The 13,025-nt window shown below is 39.6% G+C and overlaps 1 protein-coding gene across 1 annotated transcript in view; it reads right to left on the bottom strand.

Annotated features, from left to right (window-relative positions):
- CFAP91 (cilia and flagella associated protein 91) overlaps positions 1-13,025 on the bottom strand; it is a 60,416-nt gene that overhangs the window by 20,171 nt on the left and 27,220 nt on the right. Inside the window, 3 exon segments of the mRNA XM_036350509.1 lie at positions 735-892; positions 4,293-4,470; positions 11,742-11,923. Of these exon segments, the coding sequence (XP_036206402.1) occupies positions 735-892; positions 4,293-4,470; positions 11,742-11,923 (518 nt within the window).

Genomic DNA, 13,025 nt, shown 5'->3' with positions numbered 1-13,025 from the left:
TGACAATATCTAAATGCAGCTAGTGAAATTAAAACCTATTTTCTCACATCAAGAAAAAATTAAAAGTTAAATTCACTAAAAATAATTTTTAAATAATTAATTTTTGTAATTGCTTTACTTTTGCTAGAAAATGACAATTTTGAATGATTTTTTAAATGTGATTATATTGCTATTATGTATATAAATTCCTAATTGGCATATATAATTGATAATATTTTTATAAGTAAATCAATTACTTAATATAGCTATAAAGTTAAGTATCATGGTAATTAATTTAAATTTTACTTTAAAATTTTTATTTAGTCATTCTTAATCTTCCATTGACTCCTCTTTTTATGTATAAAGTACAGATATACTTGTAGTACATAAACAGATATACAGTATACCTGTGTATTAAAATTTCATGGGAGGGGTGAATAGGAAAAAAGATGTCTGAATGTCTATTTTAGGAAATGATAATGAATAAAAGGTTGAGAAATAGGCCTCTGTCCAGGGAACATCTACACACACACACACACACACACACACCATCAATAGCTTAACTACTTGATTTTCTTAGTAAGGAATTTTCCTCCACTCTTCTACTTTTGAGAAATAACTCATCTCCCATCTGCTACTTATTTAATAACACTAGGACCAAACCAGAATTATGTCATAGTTAAATCAGGTTTGATCAGAGATCCAAAGCAAAGCCAACGTTTCCATTCTCTTCATTGTTCATACTGCACCATTACCTGATACATGTGTACGACGAATTTTTGCCAATTTTGCCTCCTTTGCTTCCTGCAGGTTAGACCATTGGGCATTCAAGTGCTTCATAGTCAATTCATTGCTATTCTTGAGACGTCTCCTCAGCAGCTCTTTTAGAGTTTCCAGGCGAATCTCCTGCAGTCTTCAAGCACATGACAAAACAAAGAAGCATACGGCACCGCAAACAGGTGTTCTACCAGAAAGGGAGCACCTGCCATCAACAGGGTCTCCTCTTTAAACTGGTATCATAGTCACATATTTTAAAAAGACCACTGTAGCAAAAAAGTGTGACAAATGGTGGTCTGGGGGTGACAGCTCAATGGTGAGTATATAATGGGAATATATATATATATATATGGGTGCAGTTCTGAAGGACAAACAAGTGTGCCAGATGGATGGGGCAAAATCAGGGTTCTCTCGGCAGATGGGCCTAAGTGAACAAGAAGTTCATGCACGGTTCCAAGTCGACTGGCTGCTGGAGGGCTACGTGACGAGAGTGAAGAGAAAACGAGGGTGTGTCATGCTATCCTAAGTCGTTAATGTGAAAATGCCAGTGTCTGCACCTCCAGGTACTTGGTCAACCTTTGCTACCTTTACCTTGTTCTCCTGGAGTTACCTTGCTCGTGTGCATACAGCCACATACAAATGACTTTAAAATCCTTACCTCCAGCCCAGGCCTTTCTGAGCCAGAATTTCTGTCAAATCTCTAGCTATTCTTGTCACTTCAAAAACCCACTCATTTTGTTCCCCCAGAAATCTACCCATTCTCTTACATCATTTTCCCTCCTCTAGGGATCCCACCTCTAAAACGCTTCTTGCCTCCATTCCCTAGCTCGCATTCGTGTCACCTCTCCTAACTCCGACTCTTGTTGCCAGTTCAGTCTTTCCCCGTTCAATCCTTGTTTCACAGAGCTAGCAAGACTTTCCTTCCTATAATAGAGATTTAGACATTTCACTCCTGCTTCAAAATTATACAGTAATTTATCCAGTTATTCATTTGCCAAGTACTTATTAAGTGCTCACTATGTGCCAGGCAAACAACGATGAGCCAGACAAAGCACCTTCTCAGAAGAAGCACTTTCTAGAGGAGTGGGCATATAAACCAGCATTTACCACACAAGGGGATAAACCCCAGGCCCGAAGAATGAAGAGATTTCTGTGGGAGAAGAGACATAGCACCACGTCTAGCTATTCCCGGTTACTGGGGGGAGGGGGGAGGAGTGGGCGGTGGGCAAGGCTTCCTTAGAGGACTTCCTTAACTGCAGTCTGGAGGACAGGCAAGAACTGAGATCTGCCACACTGACAAGGGAAAGGTGAGGCCTCCGCAGAGGGAGCTAAAGGTCTGACTCAGAAGGACTCAAGACAGAGCTAACGTGTCATAGATGGGGCTTCTCACAGTGAATATGGAGGTGAGGGTGGGGAAGCAGGGACAAGTGAATATGGAGGGAGATTTTTAAAAGTAAGCCACACACCAATGGTCACCTTTCATCTAGAGTTAGAAATCCTAGGTTCAAGTCTCAACTTCATCACTTGCCTCAATGTCTTCAGTCACAAAATGGACAAAATAACGGTATCTAGCCCATTAGGCTGTTGTGAGCATTAAATGAGTTACAGTATACAACGTGCTGGAACAGCAGTTCTCAAACTTGAACATGCATCCGATAATCTGGAGGGCTTGCTCTGGCACAGACTGCTGCTCCCCACCCTGATTCAGTGCGTGGGGGATAGGCTGAGAATCTGTATTTTAACAAGTTTCCAGATCATGCTGATGCTGCTGGTCTATGGACCACATGTTCAGAATTATTGACTTGGAACTTGGTTCCAGCACATAATAAGCACTCTATAAGTGAGCTATGTTCTGTGAAATCGTCATCATCATCATCGTCGCTGATATTGCTGTCCACCTGATGGCTACTTACTCATCCTTCAACACCCAGCTCAGGGGCTACCTCCTCTCCGTAGTTTCCCCCAATCTCCACCCACCTCAGACAGAACTGATGGTTCTCTCGCCTGGGTCCCACTGGCACTGTGTATAGAGAGGAGCACGTCACCTAATGGGCCCTGCTGGAGAGTTGTTGGTCTGAAGGTCTTTTGCTCCACCCTTGACCACCACCCCTCCCCCACTCCAGTGGATCATGAGGAACGCTGCCAGGGCATAGCAATTTCCTATTATTCCTGTTTCCCCAGCTCACAGCACAGAGCCTGGCACAGAGGAAAGGTGCAAAACATGTTTATTAAAATTACCCTAAGCTTAACGAAAGTACTCTCTTTCTTAGGTGATGTCTTCATTCTAGCCAGATATATTTTTAATATTTTTAATGTCCTTCTGACAAGAATATAGCTCTCCAGCCCAGCTGGTGTGGCAAAAATGGCTGAGCGTCGACCTATGAACAAAAGGTCATGATTCAATTCACAGTAAGGGCACATGTCCAGGCAGGGGGCATGCAGGAAGCAGCCAATCAATGATTCTCTCTCATCATTGATGTTTCTATCTTTCTCTCCTTCTCCATTCCTCGCTGAAATCAATAAAAATATATATATTTTTAAAATAATATAGCTCTCCAAATTGCAGCAATAAATTTACATTTCTGCATACAGAATTGGGCATTTACTGCCTATTTTGCTCCAAATGCTATTTTCTATTAAATTGCAAGTTTTTAACAAAACATCACATTGTCCTGCTTCAGGGTGAATCCGAAGGTGCAAAAAGATAAACATATTTTGAATTCAGAACCACACTGAGTTTCAGAGTCTCTTGGTCCCTAACTCTCTTACATGTGAGCATGCGTCCGGGGCTTTGGTAGCATTGCTACAAGTAATAAAGCACCTCATTACAGCCTGAACAAAGAACAATCTTGGTGGAGGGTCCCTCTTTTTCTTTCTTCCTAAGGAGTTGTTATTCTACATATTCTAGGGACAACCTCATTAACTGAAAATATATCAGTTAAAATGATTGAAAACTTAGCCATATCACCTCAGTATATTGTCACTTATGTGCTGTGAGCTCATCTCTTAATTGAAGAATTTCACAATTTGGCTTTTACATAGAAAATGCCCCATTCGCTCTCTCTGGAACCCACGGAGTTCTGCCTGTGAATCGGTACTAGGGGGATAAGAAACAGGATCAGCTAGGAGGCTGTTTGACGGATATGAGGAGGGCCAAGACCTCGGGGAGTGGCACGGGAATGAACTGAAAGGGACAGTTTGAAAGACATTATGCAAAAGTCAGTGGGGTTCTGTGATAGTCTAGATTAGAGACTGAAGAGAAAAGGGAAGAGGAGAAGCAGAGGTGCCTTGAGGAATTGCTCCGAGCTGGTTCCACGCTGCCTTGCACACACAGAGGCCACTGTACCTTTTTAAATCAATGGAGAGAAAACTGTAGAGCTATTGTTCCTGGAAGAACCAGAAACCCAATTTCCTGTCTACATAGGTTGAGGATTACTTTTAAACCTGACACATTTGGAAAAATGCTTTATAGGTAAAAAGTGTTAACATTACTCCCATCAGCGTAAGAGCCATCGTCTGGGGGATCAAGAACCGACCTTTCAATCTCCTGCTCTCGGAAGGCCCACTCCTTCCTCTCCATCTCATTCATCATCTTCCTCCTCTTCTCAAAGTGGGAGGTGTCAGTCAGAGGCGGGAGAGTGGCTTCCCAGGCACGCTTCTCCCGGGCACGTTCTATCATCTCCACCTCAGCTTGTCCTGCCGGGAGACCTCGGCCTGGAGGTGAAGCAAAAACACTTTAGAAACACATGGACAAATTCATGTACCTGCCAGTATTTCATTTACTCCCTTTCAGCTCCTGTCCTCTCTACACTTAAGGTTACATTGGGATGTAGTATTAGGGAACACCCTCAACCTTCTGGCCCTTTAAATACAGTTCCTCATGTTGTGACCCAACCATAAAATTATTTTCGTTGCTACTTCATAACTGTAATGTTGCTACTGTTATGAATAATAATGTAAACATCTGATATGCAGGATGGTCTTAGGTGACCCCTGTGAAAGGGTCGTTCGACCACCAAAGGGGTCGCGACCCACAGGTTGAGAACCGCTGCTCTAGATGTACCTCCCAGCTGTGCCCTGCACTGCTTCTTGTTAGTAAGTCAGCCAGAAGAAATTTTAGGTGCATATAAGATGCCGGAAAATATTTGAAAAATATATGTGGCTACTGAACAATCACATCTTGATATGCCCTGTATTAGACAAATCTATTTTTTTTAAATACAAAGAAATATCAAAGTAATTTACAGAAAGTCACAATTTATATGTTTCTCCATAAATGCTTTGCACCTGTTTTTGTTTTTATTTTTTAAAGTATTTGCATTTTTTTATTGTCTACAATTTTACATATGTCTCCTTTTTCCCCAATTGACACCCTCCCAGTCATTCCCACCCTGGGCAAGCCCCCCACACCCCAGTGTCTGTGTCCATTGGTTATGCTAATATGCATGCATACAAGTCCTTTGGTTGCTCTCTAACCTCCCCCCCTCCCATGCCATTTGTGTCTGGATCTATTCTTGTTCATCAAATTATGTTGATCATTATATCCCACATATGAGTGAGATCATGTGATATTTATCTTTCTCCAACTGGCTTATTTTTATTTTTTAAGTATTTGCACTTTTTTAAAACATAATTTTAATGATTCAGAGAGGAAGGGAGAGGGAGAGAGAGAGACAGAAACTTCAATGGTGAGAGAGAATTATTGATTGGCTGCCTCCTGTGCGCCCCCTACTGGGGATCAAGCCCGCAACCTGGACATGTGCCCTTGACCAGAATCAAACCCAGGACCCTTCAGTCCGAGGTACGATGCTCTATCCACTGAGCCAAACCGGCTAGGGCTGCACCTGTATTTATTGAGTGATTTCTTAGGTATTTTGTTATTTGTTGCTATTAAAAATATTATTTTTTCAATATTTCTAATTAGATATTGTTAACATATAGGAAGGCTACTGAGGTTTGTATGTTGATTTCATAATCAACTATCCTGTTGACCTCAAGTTCTTAATTCTAAAAATTTGGTATTTCATTTGATTTTTTTAAATGAGCACATCATCTGCAGATAAAGATAGTTTTGCTTCTTCGTAATACTCATATCTCACTTCTTTTCTTTTCTCTTACTGCACTGACTCAGTATTTTTCAACCGAGGTACTATTGCTGCCACATTGGATAATCATTTGTTGCACGGGACTGCCCCATACAGGACAGGATGTTTAGTATTATTACAGCCTCCCACCCAACTACATGCATGTGCTAAATGCCAGGAGCACTTGTTAGTCATTATCACATATAAAAATGCCACCATATTTCCAAATGTCCCTGGGGGCAAGGGGTTATAACTCAATAAGCCCTGGGCTAGCATGTTCTCTGCATTGCTAAGTAACAGTGGTGATGAAGAGGTCACTGACATTTCTTCACATTAAGGTAAAGTGTCCAAAGTTTCACCTTTAGTATCCTATTTATTGAAGGCTATGGTAGACACCTTTTATTATATTACTTTTTCTTCTGATTCCAGTTTATTTCGACTTTATATCATAAATGAGTTCTGAATGTTATCACTTTCTTTATACCTATTGAAGCATTTTCCCAACATTTTCTGTTAAAATGATAAATTACATTGGTTTTCTGATATGTACTAAACTTGAATTTATGTGATTAACCAACTTGTTTATGACAAGTCATCTTTTAAAACACTGCAAGATTTGATTGATGGTATTTCATTTAGAATTTTTGCATTTTCTTCATGAGACAGCCCTGTAGTTTTCCTTTTTAGTATTATCCTTATTCAGTTTTCAAATTAAGGCTACACTAGCTTCATAAAATGAATAAATGAACTTTATCCTCTCTTTCTATTTGCTGGAAAATTTGCATAAAATAGAGTTTATTCCTTAAAGGGGTGGTAAACATATCTGAAAAACTATTTAGTCCTAGTGCTCTTAAAAGAAATTTTTTACCAAGTCATTTTCAATAGTTATTCATGTTTGCTATTTCTTCTTGAAACCAACTTAGTAATTTATATTTTCTTTAAAAATTGTGTAATTTATCTATCTTTAAAATATAGGGCAAAAGATATGCATAGTATTTTCTTACAGTTCTTAAGTCATTTACTCTGTGGTTATGTCCCTTGCTGATCCTAATACACATTTTTTGTATCTCTGTCTTTTGTCTTGCTATTTCCAACAAGAAGTTTGGCTATATTATTAATCTTTATCCAAAAAATTACTTTATGGTCCTCATGACCACTTCTTTTGCCTTTTTTAAGATCTGTAGTATTAATTTCTGATTTAAATTATATTTCACTTAACTTGTGAAGATAAAATAAATTAAAACTGTAAAGCACTTGCAAATATTTTCTCCCATCTGTGGCTTGCCTTTTCACTGTCTTAAATGTGGGGGCTTTTTGGTGAAAAGAAGTTCTTAGTTCTAATGTGATCTAATTTATCATTTCCCCCTTTATTGTTAGCATTTCATCTTTGTCTTAAGTCAGATGACATTTATCTGTGAGTTAATTTCTGGACTCTATTTGTAACAATGATATATTTGTCTATCTTTGCAAGTATGCCACAGTTTTTAGTTCCTAAAGCTTTATAGTAAGTCTTTATATCTGGTAGTGTATATTTGTTCTGTTTTCTCACATTTGCCTTGGCTACTTTTGACCCTTTCAGATTCCCCTATCAATTTTAGAATCAGGTTATCAATTTACACACACACACACACATACACACACACACACCTGTTGGGGTTTTTTTTTTATTGAGACTGCATTGAAGTAGGAATCAGAATTAAAGTTCATTTTTTTGCACATAAATATGTAATTGTTTCACCACCATTTATTTGAAAAGACCTCCTTTCCTCCACTGAATCACAGTGGCATCTTTCTCAAATCAAATGATTACAAATATAGTGAGGGATCTGCCGGGTCAAAGGAGCCTAGAACCATTAATTACCTGCAATGTTACAGCCAAGTCTTCCACATTTCGTTTCTTAATATATAGTCAGATCCACATCAGTCTGGCCATGGCCTACCACACACAAACTCTTTTTATGTGAAGCACATTAATCATCTTTCCTACCCAAATTGACTCTAGTCCCTACTAATTTTTGATAGCTTAATCTGAAAGAGGCACATTAAAATCCACATGAGTAGGGAATTGTCTATTTCTTCTCATGATTTAACCAATTTTTGCTTTACATTTTGAGTCCACATATGTTACCTATAAGTTCATGAAAGATATATCTATACTAATAATAGCCTAGGACAAGTGGTTGTCACACCCTCACGTCATCACAAGATAGCCGTCATAAGATGGCTGTGTGCACAGTGGAGGTGGGGCCCAGCGGCTGCTCTACGCAGTGAGGCCTGGGGGTCCTGTGGCTCTGCACAGCATGGAGGAGGCCGGTCCCAGCAGAGGCGGTGGGTCGCAGCAGGGGAGGGCAGTTGGGGGCGATCAGGCCAGCAGGGGAGGGCAGTTGGGGGTGATCAGTCAGGCAGAAGCAGTTAGAAATCAGGCAGGCAGGCAGGCAGGTGAGCGGTTAGGAGCCAGCGGTCCTGGATTATGAGAGGGATGTCCGACTACCGGTCCCAGATTGGAGAGGGTGCAGGCTGGGCTGAGGGACAACCCTCACCCCCCAGGCATGAATTTCATGCACCAGGCCTCTAGTCCTTTTATAACTGTTACATGTACTTCATTTTTCCTTTTAATGTTTTCTGATTAACTTTGGTCTAATATTAACATTGCTACATGAACTTTCTTTGAGTTATCTATCAGTATATTTTTCACCTCTTTATTTTCAACATTTCAGTGCTACTTTATAGATAGCAAGCTGCTTTTGCTGGGTTTGTATTAGTCCAACCCACTAATATTTTTAATAAGCAAGTTTAAGTCACTTTTATGTATTTTGATTACCAAAATATTTGAACACTTTTCTGATATCTTATTATGTATTTTCTATTGACTATGTTTTTCCTTTGCTTTTCCCCTTTTCTGCTCTCTGTTATTTCCTCTCTTCCCCACTACCATTTGTGAAACAATATATTTCTTCTTTTTTTTAGAGGTCACCTCTAAAATTTTTAACTTAGAAATTTCCACTCATAGTTTTCTAATAAAGTCTAATGCTAATTAGTAGTCCTTTCAATGATTCCAGTTGGTTCTTTTAATGGCTCCCATTCTTGCTTTCCTTGTTGCTATTTCCCCCTTCATCTCTTCGAGGATTTAAAAAGTACACCTAAGTCCTTTTCAACTTGCTCCATTTGCTTACTTTGCTCAATCAGTTATTCTTCCATTTTATTTATTTTTGGTGGATCACTCCTGGTGTCTGTGTTCCTTTAAATGCTTTATAATTCCTGGGTTGAGGTCATCAGCAGATTTCTCTCATGAGTGCCGGGAGCCGGTCCATGCTTGCTGTTTCAAGGGACCTGGCATATATGGCATATTGTTCTTAATATGTTTGCTCACCTTCTTGGCACTATGTGTTTTAACCAAGGTCTCTGAGAAAGGTTGTTTCCCCAGGTAGGGATTTTCCCCTGAAGTTAGGGAGGGAATAAAACCTCTTAACTAAGTGCCAGGCGGGTAATTAATCACTTTAACTATGAACAATCATGCTTAAGCTACATAATCTTTACTCCCTGGAATGGAGATAAGAAACGCCCTAACCTTTGTAATAGAAATTGACAGGATTAAAATCAACTGGTATAAATACAGATGTAACAAGACAGAACTTGGAAGAAGACAGAACCAGGAGGCACAGAACCTACACAGAACGTTCTCTAGAGACAGAAGAACTTCGCTGGAGAGAACATGGCAAAAGATCCTGGACAGAAACTGGCCTCAGAACCTAGAGACAGAACCTAGCGAGAGAACATGGCAAAAGATCCTGGACTGAACCTGACTACAGAAATTGGCAAGAGAACCTGACTAGAACCTGGTGACTGAACCTGGCTGGAGAACCTGGACAGAACCTGGCTGGAGAACCTAGCGAGGGAACATGGCTACTGAACCTGCCTGGAGAACATAGCAAGAGAACATGGACACAGAACCTGGCTGGAGAACGTGGAGAACCTGGCTGGAGATCCTAACCAGAACTTCGCTGGAGATCCAGACCAGAACTTCACTGGAGATCCAGACCAGAACTTGGCTGGAGATCCTGGCTAGAGATCCTGGCTAGGCTGCTGATCAACTGAACACTGTCTCCGTGTCCTTCCTTCTTCGCCGACTCCGTCCACACCTTTGGGGACCCCTGGACCTGCTGGGGTTGGACCCCGGCACATGAGCACCCTGAACAGTGGCGCACTTCAACCGCGGTGCGCCCAGGAGTGGGGCTCCGCCCTAGGGAACCATTTCTGAGCCCCTGCCTAGATCTCTTGCTTTGGAAGACCTGGCTCTTGTCCTACTCAGCTTAATGCTAAGCCCATAGCACACTGAGAGGTCAAGTCCAAGCCTCAGGCAGAGTGCCTGGCTCCGTTCTGGCTGAAGTCTTAGATAGGCAGGCACTGGACTTCAGATCCTCCTCTAGGCAGGAGAAAATTTTCTGCCTCCTCTGTTTAGGCAGGTAACTATCTCCATGGCCCGGGAGGAGGCAGCCTCTCTGGTTCTCAGTTTCCTAGCTACAATCAAATGAGTTTGAAAGCTAATGTATAGCAATTCCTAAAGGCCCTTTCTCCTATTAATTTTTTATAGGTCCACATGATATAGGCTTAGGCTAGATTTTATTACACTCTAATTGTGAATTTCTGGGCCTGAAAGGTATTAACATTTCAGAGATATCAAAAGAAATCATCCAAATCATCCAATAAGGTATGTAAGAGAGCTTTGATAAATTCCGAGGTATTTTGGAAAAGAAAACATTATAACATGTTGAAATATGCATTCAGTAGTATACATTCAAATTATATGTAAAGAAGGAAAATAGATTGCTCAGTGAAAAGGAGCTGACTCACCAGGATAAACAGTGAGTAGCAGCAAAGCAACCACAAAATTAAACCGACTGACTTATTTCTGCATCCACCAATGGATAGATGCTTAGATTGCCTTGGCTATTATAAATAATGTTGCAGTGAACATAATGGGACAGATATCTTTACAGATAAGTGTTTTCATATTTTTCAGGTAAAACCCAAAAGAGGAATTGCTGGATCACACGGTATTTCTATTCTTAATTTTTTAAGGAACTTTCACATTATTTTCCTGTACTAACTTATATTCTCATCAACAATGTACAATGGTTCCCTTTTCATATGTGGAATATAAAACAAACAGTAACTAACAAAACAAACAAAAACAAACTCATAGATTGTGGTTACCAGAGGAGAAAGGGGGTGAAGGGTGAGAGGGCAAAGCGAGTAAAGGGGGTTAAATAAATGGTAATGGAAGGGAACTAGACTTCTGTAATTAGATACAGATGTAGAATTATAATCTTGTATACCTGAAAATTATATAATGTTAGTAACCAATGTTACCCAATACATTTAACTTAAAAAAATAAAGAGCATTGATTGGGGAATAAATTAACCGATATATAACATTAGCTTCAAGGATAAAGTACAATAAGCCTGCTTACAGTGAAAAGGGTATAGCTCTCTTTGAACAAAAATACTATCACACAAAGGTCCTTGCTGGGTGGTTTGATTGATTGGTGGTTCAATTTGGTGTTCGATTGTCCCGTACACCAAAAGGTTGCAGGTTCAATTCTCAGTCAGGATGGCGCATATGGGAGGAAACTCACTGCTGTTTCTCTCTCACATCAATGTTTCTCTCTCTCTCTTGCTCCTCTCTAAACAAACAAACAAACAAACAAATAAAAATATTCTCAGGTGAGAATTAAATTTTTGTAAAGTATTAGAAAAAGAATGAGTCTATAAAGTAGCTTTACTGAGCAAGACACTTTAAACCACAGTTGCTTCTATGTGCTCTGAATTTCCAGGAACTCAATAGCCAGCAAGGTTATCAGGACTATCATCTTCAAATATACAAGAGAATTACCAACTCACCCCAAGTCAGAGTAGCCAGGGTCAAGAGCTCAGGGATTGAATCCTGACATACTATATATTCTGGAGAATACGGATCTGTTTGAACTTCGGAATCACGATAATCCGTCTGAATGCCCACAGTATACTTTGAAGGGGTGGGTGGGCGCTTAGATGAACCAGGAGGAAAGGTATATGTCTCTTTTCTAAAAGGGAAAATTATTTTTAAAAAATTAAAACCCGATACAATTGCTTAGAATACTATACACTCAAGTAGAAATAAATCTTTTTCCCCTTAACATTGACAGGCCCAAAGTTACAAATTCAGTTTAACCAGGATTATGCCAAATAATCTTGAGAGAACTGACTTTTTTTTTGCACCTCTTCCAAGAAACTGAAGGGGTAGAAAAACCTAGATCTACCCACAAAATGCCTATCTGTGTATCATTGGGCAGGTCTGTCGTACATAGAGCTGTAAAAATAGATTCTAGGAAGTCATACAATCACTTCTGAACCTACTCAGAATTGCTATTTATCTGGTTTTCTTCCTCTCTGCATTTAGTTACACACCAAATTTTAGCTTTTCCCATTCAGAAATACAAATACAGGAGCAAAAAAAAGAGAATAAAAACTCATCCCTTGCACAAAAATTAATTACAGATCATTTAATGTATTTAATTTAAAAATAAGACTAATAAAGTTCTAACGGAAAATATAAGTGAAAATATCATCTGAAAAGCCAAAAACCATAAAAGAAAATGAACCAAAGAATTAAATTTAAGTTGAAACTTCTAAACCTCAAAACATAATAAACAAATTTAAAATGTGAATGACACGCTTGGAAATGGGTTTTGCAACATATGATTAAAAAAATAAGCAGCCAATAGGGGTGCCAGAAGGAGAGGAAACTGAGCAAGGAATAGAAAACCTGTTTGAAGAAATAATAACAGAAAACTTCCCTGATATAGGGAAGAAAAAAACTCATACAAATCCAAGAAGCTCACAGAGTCCCAAATAAAATGAACCCCAAAAGACCGACACCAAGGCACATTTTAATTAAATTGGCAAACACCAACGACAAAACAAGAATCTAAAAAGCGGCCAGAGAGAGACAGAAAGTTACCTACAAAGGATCCCCCATCAGACTAGCGACTGATTTCTCAACAGAAACACATCAGGCAAGAAGGGAATGGAATGAAATTATACAAAGTCATGCAAAGGAAGGGTCTGAATCCAAGAATACTGTACCCAGCAAGGCTATCAATCAAAATTGAGGGTGAAATCAGGAGCTTCACTGACAAAAAAAGG

This window comes from Myotis myotis, unplaced genomic scaffold, assembly GCF_014108235.1.
Source record: "Myotis myotis isolate mMyoMyo1 unplaced genomic scaffold, mMyoMyo1.p scaffold_m19_p_2, whole genome shotgun sequence".
Taxonomy (NCBI): domain Eukaryota; kingdom Metazoa; phylum Chordata; class Mammalia; order Chiroptera; family Vespertilionidae; genus Myotis; species Myotis myotis.
Note: the sequence above shows the minus strand (reverse complement) of the source record. Positions and strands in the feature narration are given on the sequence as shown.